Source organism: Megalops cyprinoides, chromosome 5 (genome assembly GCF_013368585.1).
Source record: "Megalops cyprinoides isolate fMegCyp1 chromosome 5, fMegCyp1.pri, whole genome shotgun sequence".
NCBI lineage: Eukaryota > Metazoa > Chordata > Actinopteri > Elopiformes > Megalopidae > Megalops > Megalops cyprinoides.
Genome location: NC_050587.1, coordinates 24,235,969 through 24,253,133, shown reverse-complemented (window position 1 = coordinate 24,253,133; position 17,165 = coordinate 24,235,969). Strand labels below are relative to the sequence as shown.

Genomic DNA, 17,165 nt, shown 5'->3' with positions numbered 1-17,165 from the left:
AAATTGAGCAGCCTCCCCGCCCCTAACCTCTACCCAATCCAGGGACCGTTTCACCCCTGTGCTTTTTAAAATACACTTGCATGGAACTGAGCAAGGTTCTGCTCTTGACTTACAAATTTTTTGATTGATCTGGTCCTTTTGTATATGCCTAACCTTGTGTGCAAGTACATCTTTGCCCTCTGGTCAGATGATTGCAGCAGTCTTTTCAGATCAAACTTTGCTGCTGGGTAGACAGGAATTTCATTTCTGTCACACCTTGCCTATGGAACTAGCTTCCCTAAAATATCAGATTAATGAAACCAGCACCTTTGTAAAGCATCCTAAATGTGTTCTGTAGGCAAAAAAGTGCACATTCACTGATCTTCATACTATCTGCAATGACTAATGTCATGCTGTCCCTGTTCCAGATATGGTGTTGCTTTCTGATTTTCTTACTGGAATAATATTAGATAAATAAAATGCTCCCGAAATAAATATAACTACTATCCATTAATATTTTTGAAACATATTTTTGAGAAATATTAACAAGTGCATGGCTTCCCACAGTCACTTTTGTCAGGCAAAAATGGTAAGTTCCTGTCTGTTTTTGCAACAAGAGCTTCAGCATTTGAACCTGGCTCCTATTTCCCTGACAAAATTGCCATTATAATTGTCAAAACAAATTTGTGGAAAGGGTTGACTAATCACCAGTGACTTTTTGAAAGAGCACAGGAAGTCATTTTGCATTTGCGATTCTTCCTACCATAAAATCTGGCACACTGTGCCTTTATTATTGTTTTAATTGGAAGGGAAATAGGACACAAAATTTGTGAGGCTTCACTTTATCTGGAACTTTATCTGTCTGAAATATTCAGATTCAGTTTTACTTTCTCCCTTTCCTAACACAAAGATTAGAAAAGATAAGAAAAATTACATGCCTACCTAGCCATATCAGAGGAACTGAGGATCTGAGGGTTAAGCAAACCAAGCAAATGGGAAGAAAATATGTGTCATGGAATATACCTGAAAATCAAGTTGGGATTTGAAAAGTGGTGACTTTTCCCCCAATAATTCTGTAAAATAACCGCTAATTAAATCAACTGCCATTCCTTATATAAATTCATCTCAGAAGTAATCGTTACAAAAACCAGTATTTTTTTTCAAAACCAGTTCCAGTTCAGTGTAAACTGAAAATGACAGTTGAGCTGATATTTCAAATTCCAAAAGTAACCAATTTCAGGATTTAAATATTCAGAAAACACTTACAGGATATTCAATTACAAAACAATACCTTTTAATTTTATAATGCTATAGTTAATAGTTAATGTAGTTGGAAAATGATAAATAAGATATAAACTACGTGAATGAGCTACCTAACAAGCTGGCTTTTGTCACATCAAATTGTCAAATACGACAATACAGGTATTAAGTTAAATATTGTACAGGAATTGCTTAGCCATATGGCATCTTGTAACCTGCAATGGCATTGATCCTCTCCTTTCACTTGAATCTGAAGAGGTAGGATACAGCAGACATTAAACAGCACATTTCTGGAGCGAGATATATTTGACTGCAATGACAATTTTCTGCCACTGAAAACAAGCATTTACATTTTAAGAATCATAAGCATAACTACAATATTACCAGGGACAACTAATATACATATATATATATATATATATATATATTTTTTTTTTTAATTAAAGTCACCCAAGCATTTTTAACAGTTTTATATAGTGTCCTGTTGTGTTCTACAGAAGGGCTTATACGTGCTGTTGTGTTGTGTGATGTGAGGCTGTGCAGGAGGAAAGAAGACATAAGTATGGCACTATTGGTCACTATGTGCTTCTACGGCTTCAACACGTCCCATAAAAAAAAAAAAAAAAAAACATCAACGTTATACAACAAATCGTATGATGATGAATACTTAAGTATGAATCAACCACTTCGCTGGAGAAGAACCACAGTTAGCTAAATTAATTAGCTTTCTCTCAGTATAAGTATATACATGTACACGCACTTAATTTCTGCACTTGCCACAGGACTGGCAAAAGTGCATCAAATCCCTTTCTGAATAAAACAGTATGGGTGACATTTTCCAGAACAATTACATTAACATATTACATAAATACAGATGTCACTTATCTAGAATTGTTCATTACTGATGATTTTGGACTGGGGCTGTTTTCCAAAAAAGGTTAGGCAGCACCTGGAAAAATCTGGATTTCTAGTATTTCACATGGGAGTTAAATCACATTTGAAGAAGGGCAGCTTAAGGCTGGCTTTTGATTGGTGCTTCAAGAGCATGAACACAAGCCACTGACTTCAAAAGCATTAGCATAAGTATCACCCCTCTCCCACTAAGTCAATGAGCAGAGTGAATGTTTGTCCAGCTTAAAATAGCAATAGTGCTAATACTTGAGATTAAGAAAAGAAACAGATGGATCAAAAAATATGTATTGGCCAAAATCATAGTAAACAATTTCATAGTTACATTTTCCAACAATGACACTTTTCATTTGTGATTGTAAACTTGTGGAAAGAAAGAAAAGAAAGAAAAAATAAAGTTTAAATTCCAGACACTTCCAAACTTATTTAAAGGAAATCACCATATTTGTTTCCCATGTGGTTCTCAAGTCTGTAGAAGACTTACAATTTTTCCAACCGAATGGAATTATTCCAGTATCTGCCAAGTGGCACATTGGTGAGTGAATTTAGTGTCAGGAGGAAAAGTTAGCACTGAGTGGAAAACTGCTATGTATCAGCAATGTACTAATTCATTCTGAAGGTGGATCATATCAGTCACTGCTTATGTGGTATCTGCTTTTTACAGGTGCATTTGTGAACCAAATGACCAAGGATCTTGTACAACAGCTCACTGTTTTAGGACTAGCATGGTAACAGCAGGCTAGAAACAGTTTCATTACCAAAAAATAACCCTGAACAATTCCCCAAATTACAATGAATATTCAGCATACCTTTTCATTAGAATTACATTAAATATTGTCAACTTTTCTGTGAACTACCCATTCAGTTCATGTTACAATACAACTGAGCCAAGACAGAAGCTGTGAAATCAAGGATACACCTGAAAAGCAGGGAAACAGCAAATCACCTGCAACATTCTTCAATGTTTCCCAGAATTCACTGCTTCTGATGGGAGTATAACAGATGCACTGTTGATAGACTGACTTTCTGGGTGACTACAAGTGCTTAATTGTAAGAACACAAAGTGTCCAGGTCATAAATTAATATAAAATCCATACCATTTTTTTCCTCATAATTTACATAATTTAATTTATAGTTAACATGGAGATTACTACCATATTAAGACTGACTGTGAATGGCTGTATTCATAATCTATGACACAGAATGAGAGATTCTGTGGCCACACAGAATGGGATATTTTACTGACATTGCAAACTTGCTGACAAGTCACACTTGCATATTCCCAACACTTTATACCACTGAAATGTAAATTATGTAAACGAATGCTTAACATGTTATTTATCTGTAATCTAGATCAACCCAGTTTGTTGGAAATTCCTGACATGCTGTTAGTAAAAGTGACAGAAAAAAAATCAAAAGCAAACCTTGCTTTGTGACTTAAATTATCCTCTGAACCCCAGCTCCCATTATCTCTCATTCATTTTCATCTCAGCTACGAGGGCTTAAGGAATTCAAGTTAGTCACACTTATGTTCATCTCGGGAAGTCCTGAACTCAATTTATGTCAGCATAAAAAAGAACCATGCCTGTCAAATTAGGATGACTACAGTCCCCAGCGTTTTATGTAAACAGTCTTCGTTTCAAGTATCAGTTCGAGATCATGAAGAGTATGTGTGTTTGGGTACATGGTAAGGCGTTGGGGTGAGAGCGAGCATGAACCGCTGGTTGGCAACTGGCCCGTTGGGTATAGACTGCAGAATTCAGAGATGACCATGACCATGACCATAACCATTCATAAGTTTGGCAAACTTAAACCCTGATTGGTTCCCTTGACAGGAACATAGGAGCTAGCCTCTCCTGAGAGGACAAACCACACAACATAACTGTGCAGCTTCAATGAAGCAGCAGTCCCACTGGCCCATTAAGAAGCAGAGGAGGGGTCCAAGTGTTTCAAAACCCCACCCACCAGATGCAGGCTTCCTGTGACAAGGACATGGATTCTGCTGGCTTCCCTCAGAGGCTGTGCCTTCTCACCGACAGCGGGCTGAACGGGAATGATGTTTTCGCCTGTGACCTTGAGGATGGGGTCTCTTCCTTGACTGATCCACTGGAGGGCGCTCAAGATGCAGGGGAAGACCATGGTGTCTGTCCTCCTCTGTTCGGTTACCAGGGGGAGGCTGCCCGGGATAAGCAGCTCTGGCCCCAGCCTGGCCTCCTCGCCACTCAGAACCCTCCAGCTCCTCTGGTTGTCCAGGCAGCGGGTCAGCATGTTCTCTACCGTTACGTTATAGTTCTGCTGGTCTACTGAGAGGAAACAATACAATGATACAGTGAGGTTAGAACAGGCACACTGCGTGCGCACGCACACACATTTTTTCAGAGAACACATTTGCACACACAACTGAACACACACACAAACAGAAACATGCACACAAAGAAATAAAAATATATAAAATAATAATATATAATATAAAAAATACAGACGATATTGTCTAGAACAAAAGCATATGCCTATTAACATCTAAGGATATACAACTGAAAAGATAATAAAATGGCAAATACCTCATGGCTGCCACATCAATCTGTTACTACACTATCTAAATCTTGATGTGTCATGAAAATCAACAGTTGTCTTATTTTCTACCCACATCCACTCATCTTTATCTCAGCCTGCGCATATAAACGTTTATTTCAGGGTACACCCAGTTCACAATTAGCCTTACAAAACACACAAGGCTACTTCCTTCAATTCAAGGTGAGCAAACATCTCATTTTCAAATCCACTCCAATGGAAATGTCAACCTGTCAATGTGCATGCAAACTGTGTGGAGTCTGTGTCGAGGGGAATTTTAGTGCATCAAGTCACAGCACAGGCAGTGTATAGCAGACATGAAGGACCTCAGCTGTATAGCAAGCCTAGCATGGCAACCTTCTAGAAAAGAGATGGCTGAGGATGCAGCAGTGCTCTAAACGGGACGGGGATCTGCTTACCTGCATTGCTAGATGGCAGCACTTCAGTGATGTTGGGGCAGAAAACGGCAAAGTCAAAATGGCATGGCTGAAGAGAAAAAAAAAACAAAAATACATGACTGTCATACACTTGCGCGTCAGAAACAACTGCTACAAGCAATGAAACAGGCCGCCGCTATTGCAAGGAAAATCACATTTGAAGAAGGGCAGCTTAAGGCTGGTCGTACTGGGTCACAGCATCTGGAGGCTCTGCAGTCTCTTGTTCCGTGCAAGCATCCACCTGACGCAACTAAACATTTTCATGACTCAGTTTAGTTTCTCTGTCCCAGCTGTGGTGTAAAGAGAAGTGGAAAACCTGGACCATAGCCACCTGAACTGGAGCCAAGAGGACCTGCTCTGACAGTAACCGGTCCCTCCCATTTACTACTACTTCTGACCAGAACAATAGCAAGAAAAGGCAAATTCCCCAGCACGTTCACCCTCATTACTGCCTCCCGAAGGCTGTGATCAGTCCTGCGGTCTGGCACACTTACCACCAGGAGTTTGAGCATGGCTGCACAGTCGCGCTCCCCTGTGGCGTTGAACAGCAGCACCCTGACCGCCGGTCCCCTGAGGCACAGGAGAGAAAAATGCGTACAGTGAGCGCCCCCTGGTGGACAGCCGGGTGGGAGCTCCCAGGGACTGCGCAGGTAGCCACTCACCCAGCAGTCCTCTCTTGCTGGGCGGCGGCTTCGGTGAACCAGTGCACGCATGCCAGCATGCTGCGGGTGGTGTGGGCTCCGTCCAGGAAGTAGGTGACCGGGTCATGTCGCAGGGTCTGGGTGCGGCCCGGCCACTCTGTGTACTCCAGCCCTGGGCAGCAGAGCGAGGAGAGGGACAGCCAAACATGAGACCGGGCCAAGACATTTCCAATAACGTTACCACTGTAGAGTCTGGAGCAGGAGGACTCCTAGAGTTCCTAACCCAAAGCGGTTCTTTTCAAAAGTCTGAGTTTCATCTGGCAAATATAATCTCACAAGCATATCCCTTTAAAAGGGAAAACTTAATTTTCTGTGAAAATTAACCAACAACCTTACACATCTCTTTTGTTTCTAAAGATAATGTAAAACCGTAAAAATGCAGACCTCACTGTACTTAATTACATTGGATGAAATAAAAAGTGTGATATCAGGCTATGACAACAGACAGACGCTGTTCTGTGAGACACCCGCAGAGGTGACTGACCTTTCAGCATAATGGGGCTGGGCTGAAAGGGCGGGGCCAGGGGGACTCCGGTGTTCTCCTCCACAGGAGAGGGGAGGGGCTCATCTGGAGGAGGGAAACCAGTTGTATGAGACTGTGTGCATACTGTGCACACACCCATGTAGGGTACACACACACACACACACACACACACACACACACACACACACTTGCTGGTGTACATACTGGGCAGGCAGCGGCGCTTTAGCCAGGTCTGGCTAAGCTGCAGGGCGAGGGAGGCGTTAGAGTGCTGGTGCTGACCCGCCAGACCCAGCCGCAGTGGCCCGTTCACAGCCTGGTACTCCTCCAGCTCCGGACACACCCGGAGGGGACACTGAGGGAGGGGAACCATCCACCAATCAAACACTGTCACAAAGAGCTCTTTTCAAAGTGAATAAAGCACAGTACTCCTTCAGCTCTGAACACACATGGGACACTGAGGGCAGGGATCAATCAATTAATAAACTGACCAATCAATCGATCAGCCAACAAATCTACCATGTTAATCAGATAACCAAATTTAATTTTATAGCACTAAGAATGCTTTTTAACATAAAACAATGCATTGCTTTACACAACATGAAGATGATCCACAAGGGCAGTGATGGAAAGACATCAAAGACAAACAGTCATATGTAAGAAGTGTGAGAAAGCAGGTGCATTTCAGATGGCTAACAGGTTTCGGATAGTGATCACATGCAACAGGAAAGTGGCCCATCTGTAGAGATCTCTCTCACACGTGCGCGCACGCACACACACACACACAGCAGTTAAAAAGCAGCTCTCCTCAGTCTCACTGAAGACAGGGTTGCAGATGTGCACATACACACATGCCTCACTCACCCCGATCTCCTCAGCTCTCTCCTGTAACACAGTCATGGGGCCCTCTGGCTGCTTCACTGTAAAAGCTGGAACTCCAGGCTGTCCACAGAGATAGCCTTACATAAACACACAGTCCTACATACAAACACACACTGTCCAATACACCCACACTGCACTCCACATACACACACACACACACACACACAGACAAATGCCTTTATATGGCTATAATGTGTTTTTGTACCTATTAAGCTCAGAGCATGTGAGCTTGTAAGCTCAGGTGTGTAACTTTACCAAGCTGTGCACTAACTCAAACACAGGCAAGCCATCACACAAGTACACACTTAACTGGATACACTTCTGCACCCTTAGCTTTGTAGGTGTCTCGGAGTAAGACTGTCTGCCAAGGACCTAAATGTAAAAGTAACATAGCTATTCTCCTCTCACCTTAAAGATGCCTCCTTTCTGCCAGGCTATTTTCTCAATGGTGTCTCCCAATATGCTGGTGTGATCTATGCCCAGAGAGGAGATGCCGCAGACCCATGGTTTTCTGTCAGGTAGAGAGAGAGAGACATCCCATGTGAGGGGGGCCGGGGGGGCGAAACAGCTTTAGTAATGCTGACAATATGATGAGGCATTCAGAAGCCAGCAGTGCAGCCAGATTAGTGACAGTGAAGCGGTTACTAAAGCTTTGGCATTGGGCCAAGGGGCACTGTGCAGGGCAGTGGAAAAGGACAGCGGGGGGGGGGGACAATTTCTGAGGGCAGAACGGAAAAACACAGGAGACCTGTTGATGTGTAACTAAATCTTACAACCGCCTTCAAACATGTCCAATCTAAATGCAAGGTTCCCACCCACTTCAGACTTATACTGTCCATGAGCTCTCAGTGCCTTTAGGGTCAATGTACAGCGCAAATTCTTTTGAAAACAGTCCACCTGGTACTGTTTGGGGAAATGTATTCTGAGATAGGTTACGGTCACAGCAGATTGTGTCTTATCTGACATTTGCTCTCTCTCGTCAATGAATACTCCAGGTTACTTTCAAAGCAGATTGTGTCTTATCCAATACTTGGCAATGAACACTCTGACTTTGGGCAGCGAGCTTAATGAACATGGCAGGAAAACGGCTAATCTGTTAGCAATATCAGCACACCAACAGCAAGACTCTCACTGTTAATAAGGAGATGCATTTTCCTCACTGTAAGAAATATCACTAAACATTTGAGCGGATCAAAGTAAATTTCCATGACTCCCCAAAGGCAATGGGATATCAGGCCATTTCTCAAGACTTCTATGCCTCTGGATTTACAACAAAGAGAACCCTGTAAATGTCAGATAAGATTATTGTCCAATGCAACATTCTTTCCCCTTCATATCCGTTTCCACGGCTCTGTGGGACAACAGCTGCACAGCTTTTTATGTGTGCATTTCTTTACAGTTAGTCACACAGGCAGAAACAGCACTCTCACCTGATTATGTTTGTGCAGTCATAGGCACCTCCTATGCCAACTTCAATGACTGCCAAATCAACCTGCATTAAAAAAGGAAAAGCAATTACAAACCAGGTGAACTTTTAAACTGGCGGTTTGCCATCCATTTTATCTCAAGAATGAATGCTGATCAGCTGTCCTGGATGGCCAGGCACATGGTGCTGGTTGCCAAGTACCGTGGAGTACAGTGAGCTGATATGTGGACAGTGTGACGGTGGGGCTCTCAGATGCCATTTATACACTCTTTCCTTTACAGTTTTGAAACTGACACCCCGACAGGAGGATCATGGCTGACTCAGCTGGTCAGCCCTGATCAAGTATGACAGGAATGTAGAGGCATATCAAAAAAACAAAGATGAACAGCTGTTGCGTGGCATAGTAAGGGAAGATCTACACAAACACCACACTACTGCCACTGCATATCGCGCTCCTAATCTACCAGCCTACCATGCACTAGGACTGTCACAATCCTGGTCCTGAACACAAGCCTTAAAATTACAGAGTGTGTGCGTGTGTGTGCACACAAGTGTGGATGTCACTGTGTCCTTGTGGGTATATGTGTATGACTCAACATCTGAGCATGTGTGTGTGGGTCTTAATCTGTGAGCACACTTGTGGGTCTGTGTCAAGCCTCTGTATGTGTATGGGTGTCTCTGTGTGCGTTTGACTGTGGAGAGCTAGGGGTTGGGGGGAGGCACCCACCTTCTCCTGCAGGAAGACGTGAAAGGCCAGGATGGTGAGGAAGCGGAAGTAGGCCGGCATGGTGCCACCGTGCGCGTCCTGGAGGATCATGGGAGTTGAGACAAGGAATGCAATTACAGTCGGGACCCCAAGAGGACTGTTCAATAATATACAACATGTTCGTGCACTGGAAAAAAACACATACTGCTACACTCAAGGACTTAAGGAAGAGAGCATCCATTCATATGGAGCCCTGTTAAGTGGAAAAGCACGCCATCACATGACAGCTGAGAGGGATTACATTGTTAACACGTGAGCTTCCACATTTCCCCTTATTAAGGAAGTACGTGCATCGCTGTCTGTCTGGCGTACACCAGAGTTTGAAAAGGAGGAGAGAGCACCCACTAAAGCACACAGGATAACATTTTCATTCAGCTAAAAAAAACAGTGTTGAATAAAAGGGTGCTCCTGATAATCATTTACAATTCTGCAGTGTTTTATATATTAACCATTTTAACAGCAGAAAATTTCAAGTGTGAGAGTTCCCTGCTGAGGATTTGAACCTGTAACCTGTTGGTGATTGTTTCAATTCCATAACAGACACCAGATGCCCTTCAGTTCAGGGAAGACACTCATTTCTGCGTCACCTTTAGTCACAACCAACTTAACCTGTGTTACATATGGTACAAAACACAAGCATGCAACATCAATGCCCTGCCTTCCAAACAATGGAACAGGAGAAGCCTACCTTTGTCTCATCCAGGCGACTGTAGACCTGCCAGAAGTACTTTGTGAAGAGCTCCTTGCTGATTGGCCGCCCATCGATTCGGATTCTCTCTCTGACTTGTACCAAATGTGGTGAACTGCAAGCAAAATAATAACCTCAATTCCTCAAGCATATACATGTTGTGTGTTAAAACTGTACTGCATGCAACTGGGAGTATTGACTTACACTGTAGTTACAGATTGTACTACATTTCATATATATTACTACAGACTGCTACATTTTATTGCCATCATACACCTTTGAAAAGTAATTAATTTCAGTGGACAGTTCAGAGTCTAAATTTAATTGCCAACTGCACTTGTGGTTTCAGTTTCCGTGTCTCAGCTACACATGAAGCTGTTGAACAGCTGTAGTATTTAAGGGGTATGATTATGTTATAGCCACGGACTCAGTCGCACTAAGTCTCAGTGGGTTCCGTGACCACCGCCTGGGTGACATGAAGACCCTGGACACCATTTAATCTGAATGAAGACCCTGTGGATTGCATATTTGAAGAAGCCTATCAAGGGAGGCCCTGCTACTTCGCCTAAGCATAATGTACTGTTGTGTTACATACGCCTTCTCCTTATCGGTCTGCTTTACCATCTGCAACAGAGGGCACGGCCCCTGACACCAAACCCCATTTAATCTGACCAACCACAGCAGCCTCCAAGCAGGTATTTCACTCTTGCAGGAGGCCTACAGAGTCCCCAGCCTTCTGGCCCTGACAGTGGCACAGGGTTACTCATTGCTTCAAACTGCACCTAGGCTCCCCTACCTAGATGTTACAGTGCTAAAATCTTACCTTCTAAGGTACATTACTATAGGATACTCTTGCACTGTGACATTAGCTTTTGAAATTTCTGAGTACTCTAGGTCTACATTCAGCGTGAAAGTAGTTATTATAGCACTGTGTGATGTACTGACACATGTTCATATGTCGTCTGATATACATACTGCTGTTGGTGTGGCCTTACACACCCTAATGTTCCTTTCCTTTAAGTCCCTCTGGATAAAAGTCGAATGACTTTATGTGATATAACTCCAGTGAAGCCTCTAGTATTAGGAGGGTCTTATCACAGAATGAAAAAGGCTCCAGGCAATCAGGTTGGGCTGGAACGGCTGGAATGTGTTTTCACACACTAAATTCCTCAGGAGTAGAACTGCATACTGCCCAATTTTGCAGGCAAATTTGATCTGAAGCAGGGAATGGTTGATTGTAAATATGTGTCAGAAACCATTAGGAAAGAACATTAACAGCATCCATCAGCTCAGTCCTAAGGAATTGGAAACCATTATCTAATGGATATGCTTGTGGGAATCTAATTTTGTCCAATATTTAAGGCTTATCCAGGCTTCATTTCAGTCAAACGATACCATCCTGTGTAACCTCCCACAGTGAAATCCTGCACACTATCTTGACATTTAAGTACTATAGTGTGTACATTGGACTGCAAACAAAACAGTATTGCTAACACAGCAAATTCACTGGACAGCACATACTCAGGAACAACTAATAAATAGCCTTTTCAGTCACAACATAAACTATCAGTTTTACCATGCAATTAAAGTCAGCCTTTTACAACCCAAACACACTACAACAAGTCATTTGAACACTGATCATTTCAGTTAGTCATTATTCAAGCACAAAGCCAGGAAAGCAAAGTCCTCTTGTGTATGGACTCCGCCTCAGACAACTGTACACACATATCTGAACTCCTCACAACCTAAACCGCAGAGTCACTCATTCACTTCAAACGCGTTTGTCTTTTTACCTCCTAAAAATTTACCTGTAAAATCCTGTGCGAAATCCGTAATTCCTGAGAATGTGCTCTGTGAACGCACACGTTGATCCCTGCAAAAAGTCCAAAAAGGTAAATGTAATTACATTCAGGTCTTTTTATTTAATTGCTAACAACAACAACAACAACCGTATTAGTCATAAAGCACCACTAGTACTACTATTTACAATAATAATGATTACAAATACTGAAATTCCAACTGCTGTTACATAACAGTATGGGAGCTTTTGACCGGAATGGCTTTGCCGAAACTTTGCTTTGATGCAGGCCCAGAGGTCATCCTTGTCAGCTAATGTTTTGTAATAGAATGCCTTAGATAAATGACACATGCTCCTAAAAGAATCAATGGCAGCACTTGTGACATGCAATCCACTCACCTTGCCCTTTGTCCCCGTCACATGGATGATGTTGAGATGGTCAAGCTCCTCTACCTGTGGGGCAAGCACACGCTCTGTGAGACCTGGGGGCAGCTGGAGATACCCGTGAGGCAGTGGACAGACCCTCACATTATCAGAAACACCTGACAGAAGCACACACCTGGAGGGGGCAGCCAGACTTTAGAAAGCTCTGGCAGGCTTGAGGGAAACAAGACTTTACAGAGATCTTGTCTGTTCATTAAAATTACAAAGCCTTGGACCTTCCTCCATCTTTACTGTTTCTTCAAAATATAATGCTCAGGAGTAAGGAAAGGAAAACTCACTGAATATTAAAGCACATACATAACGGGTACGTTTTATGTCTGGGTGCGCATATGCATGAACATCGCATAAACATTATATCACATATACAAGTGAGTACTGTATATGCTACATACCATACGCAAATAACAGACTTACAAATTAACATGTAAATGTAGTATTTAATTGGTGCCACTCTGGCGTTCCAGTAACAACCCCAACCTGGAAATGGCTGCGACCCACACACACGACTGTGGCACAGGACGCCGCTGTGAGACGGACAGCGGACAGCGCTTACCGTCAGGCCCGAGCGCTGCAGGAAGCCCTTCATGGCCTGCAGCTGCAGTTCAGGGTTCCCGCGCTCCCTCCGCACCTGATCCAAGGCACTGGCATTGGTCTGCAACGTGTTGAGCGTGCACACGGCGTCCTGCGGAGGCGCACATTCCGAGACACACACACACACACACACAAATCAGTCTCATAGAAGGCCTCGCATACGGTCAGACCAACCACCAGGTTACAACCTGCAATGCATTCAACGTACAAATTGTCTCTTAGATGTAGCTGGCCCCACACAGTTCACCTTCACTCACCTTCACACTATGCATTGGCAGACTACTGCTTCCACGGTCACCTTCACAGAATGCCAACCAAAGGGTCATTCTAGCATGCGACCACGCTCAGACTACCATGAAAGGGGCAGACTGTCAAACCACACCTCACTTTACATGCCTACATTATCAGTGCTTTCACACATGCTTATCTTACATATCACACGTATGTGTGTATAGGTGTTATAGAAGATAACAAAAGGAGTAAAAATTCCAACACGAGTTCAAAGCCTTTGACACTGAGGTCATCTGCCTCCACACTGCTGCACTTTGCCTTAGGAAGATTTAATCACTGCTTTGTTTTTTTAAGAGTTCCTGCTGGATCTGTTCATTTACTCATCCTACCTGGCGAAAGTAATTAAACTTACGTGAGCCAAATTATTTTATGTTTTAAAGGCTAAGGACATTGACCTCGCCATGGCACTGTAGCGTATGTGCCAGCAGCTCCCTAGGCTACACTCCAAAAGTATGAACTTGAGTTATATTACTATTGTCACTTGGTATAAGGTAGGGTTGTATACAGCAACTGAATGTTCAAACAAGTTTTGTTTAGTTTGGTTAAGGAGGTTTCTCAAATAAAAGAAAGGCGTGCACTGTCCGGCGCACTGTGCTACTGAAGCACCAGTAATTATGTCGAAAACGTCCTACAACAGCCTGCACGCAACAAAATGACAGTTAACCGGCCAAGTTTAAACACACGTGCTCCTTCGGCCCTGCAGCTAGCAAGCTAGCTAGTATTATGCTCCTAAGGCATAAATTACTTAAATAATCAATGCTACAGTAACTACTATTACTTCCTTTTTTGTAAGGTTCATATATGTTAAGATGTTTGGATAAAATTTCCCAAAGCTATTCACTTCACAAAAACTGTGAAATTAAACCCATCTATGCGCTGTGATATGTGAACACAATAATTTGCTAGCAAGTTCACGTTGCCTTTCCCAAGGCTTGCAAATACTAAATGTAAAGATGGGAATGAATAGGCAGATAACTAGTTTGTTAAAGAAAATTAATTTGCCAGCGTTAGCCAGTGGGCTACCCATGTGTAACTAGCTAAATTCCAGCTAACCTGATGTTCTATGATCAAACTGATGCTCAATACTAAAAATTAAATTAGCTAGCTAGCTACCAAGTTGTCCTAAAAATTTCTATTAATATTATTAAAAACTAATACTAAACTACATTTATTCACCAACTAATTAGACAACGCATTAATTAATTACTGCCAGCTAACAAGTAGCTACATTTTTATTTAGTGACTAGTTGGTAAGATAACACCATTAACCGGGCACCATATAGCTAGTTATCGTTACGTCACCTCAAAACAGCGTGCTGCGTGCTAACCAACTGGCTTCGCAATATTCCTTCTAACCATGTTCAAACCACGAATCTAGCAAAAAAGCTGATGTAACACGATTTACTGATTACAGTGAACCACTGAGCAAGACCGACCACCAGGTTACAAGCTAGCTAGCAGACAACCACCTGCAATGCATTCGGAGCACAAACTGCTAACAAACTAAATTTGTCGAAACGGCGTCTTTGATAGCTAACAAGCTATACTGGGCGCTAAAGAGTTTGACAGCGAGTTAGCTAGGTAAACTGCGATTAATTTATTATATCAGCTGGTAGCTAACTTACTCCGCTAGCTTTCTGGCTGGCTGGGGTATCGGGACTGTCGCAGATTGTCATCTTTTTTTTACCTATGCCGCCCTACCTGGTAATCCATTGTTGGGAGTCGGGCAGCTTTAGTGCTTGAACTCCTCAGCGTGGTGAAGTTACTCCAGTTTTGGCGGTGGAGAAAGGCGGCGAGCAGATATCGCTCGAACACGCGCGGCGAGCGCACCATCATGGGCTACTCTGTATGCAGGAAGCCACCACCAAATTTGGGAGGCAGCCTTCCGTATAACGTGCTCCCTTATCGTGCGTGCGCCGGCGCTAGCATTGAGTTGAACTCCTGCCGCATCGAGGGTAATTAGCAACGGACTGAAGCCAGGGGGCCGCCATACTTTGAGGATCAGTTTGAAAACTACAGGGTCCGCATGTTGACTGTTTCTGTACCACTATAACTATTTCAAGATTATTGATTAAATTGTACATAAGTCTCAGCATAGTTTGTAGGAATAATACATAATTAAAGCGCACTAAAACCAGTGACGCGCCACATCGGCGCTTTCCGCATGTGCAGTGGGCTGCGTTGAGGCTTCAAAGCCGCTCAAAAATATTTTACCGCTTCCATACGTCTCTGACTTTGTGGCATTCGCGGCACATTACCGCCATCTAGTGTGTTGGAAAAGTGCCGCCGCGCAAACTTGAACTTCATGTCCAAGAAAAAAAAAACATGTAATCGAGGCAATTATCCTACGAAAGGACCCGACAAGGTGTCAGGCTTGGCCTTGTAGACTGACAGAACTCAACCTTCAACTCAGCTACAGAAAAAAAATGTATTTTCGGCACAGTGCTTGCCAAAGGCTCGATCATACTTGCCAAAGGTGAACTACTGAAACCAGTTTGGACAAGTTTTCAGCCTCACTCCATCCACACCCCCAGTGTAAATGACTGGAGTCACCTGATTTGGTATCTCCAATTATGTATCTTCTTTTCACATTCATCTTCTACCGCACCTCCAGAATTCCCTCAATATTTGGGGGTAATTACATTTACATTCATATTTTAATATTTCTCAATATTTAATTTGCACCTTGAGTAATCATAAATAGTTTAAACAAGCTAAACTTCTTATTTCTGTGTTTTGTAAAGGCTGTATTGTGTATTTATTTTGCTGCAGAGTGAATTTCCCAGCAGGGACGAAAACTGACTGATTGATTTATTGATTTCAGCTCAGTGTTAAAAGTTCGGTTGAGACAGAAGGGGGTCAAAATGGTGTTTTCCGTGGGAAACGGCGTGATCCGTTGCCATCCAGGACCTGAGTGATAGATAAATACATAAATTTTAAGATACATTTTATGTAGACTTTACAGCCATTTCTTTTAGCGTGGTCGAAGTAAATCTAGCTACAGAAATGGGCTATGTGATGTTTAACACGTCCTATCTCTTCAGATTCACATGAACAAAGATGTAAAGAAAATATGGCGAGCAGAATAACTGAGCAAAGAGAAAGGATTCACGCCATCGCTGATGGCATTAACTGATCAAGCAGCGTGTATGTCGCACCCAGATACAATTTCCCCATTGTATGGCTGTTAGTTAGGCTGCTAGTATTACACTTATGAATGCAGCTAGCACAAGTATTGAATCCAGTTCTTGAATCACTTAAGTGAAACAGTTCACATGCAGTCTATGTCTGTGTATGTTTCTGTGTATGTGCAGGAGCTCTGTAAGACTATGCAGATTAGGACAGAGCCTTAGTACGGTGATAAGTCTAAAGGTGAAGTGAGAGACTGGCTTCTTGCAGCAAAGGAAGACATTGATGAGATTCTAAAGGTAACCAGTAGAGGGCGACAGTGCATTATCTCAGGGAGTGGTGTTTAACTGACACTGTTGCATGCATACCAGGTGTACTATAGGAAAGTGAACTTATTATGTAATAATTCATCTATGTTATTATTTAAATCCTTCTTCCAGTCCTTCTCAGGTTAAAGAGGAGGAGAGAGAGAGACAGAGGGATTTGAAGAGAGTGAGGGAGGCAGGAGAAGGCCAATTCTGGAGGCAGAGGGGAAGATTTATTGATTTTAACTTCTTATTAGAAGCACTGGTAAAGGAATACTTGCTAAATTACACATTTGCTGAGTTAAGTGAGTGATGATTGTGTGTATGGTGTAAAGGGCCAGACTCCACACTGCTGCCTTGCAGGAAGGTTTGGATGATGCAACAGAAAGAGCTTCATTGTGAAGAAGATGCTGAAAATACAGAAAAATAACAGTACGTATTTCACGCAAACTGTAAGAATCTCACTTACATACAAAACTAACTGATCTTTATAAATAAAAACTTGTA

At 42.7% G+C, this 17,165-nt stretch overlaps 1 protein-coding gene across 2 annotated transcripts; it reads right to left on the bottom strand.

Moving 5' to 3' along the window:
- Positions 1-2,595: 2,595 nt before the first annotated feature.
- fpgs (folylpolyglutamate synthase) lies at positions 2,596-15,076 on the bottom strand. Of its 2 annotated transcripts, none has more exons than XM_036529242.1 (15): positions 14,926-15,076; positions 12,896-13,024; positions 12,298-12,351; positions 11,909-11,973; positions 10,101-10,215; positions 9,374-9,451; positions 8,651-8,712; positions 7,629-7,731; positions 7,203-7,280; positions 6,546-6,693; positions 6,342-6,425; positions 5,819-5,969; positions 5,651-5,726; positions 5,139-5,205; positions 2,596-4,451 (listed from the first exon to the last, which is right to left on the bottom strand). In XM_036529242.1, the coding sequence occupies exons 1-15, from the start codon at positions 15,058-15,060 to the stop codon at positions 4,069-4,071; spliced, it is 1,728 nt and encodes a 575-aa protein (XP_036385135.1). In that variant the 5' UTR covers positions 15,061-15,076; the 3' UTR covers positions 2,596-4,068. The 2 variants fall into 2 exon arrangements, with proteins under 2 accessions (XP_036385135.1, XP_036385136.1); XM_036529243.1 differs by having other exon boundaries at positions 2,596-4,448.
- Positions 15,077-17,165: the final 2,089 nt, after the last annotated feature.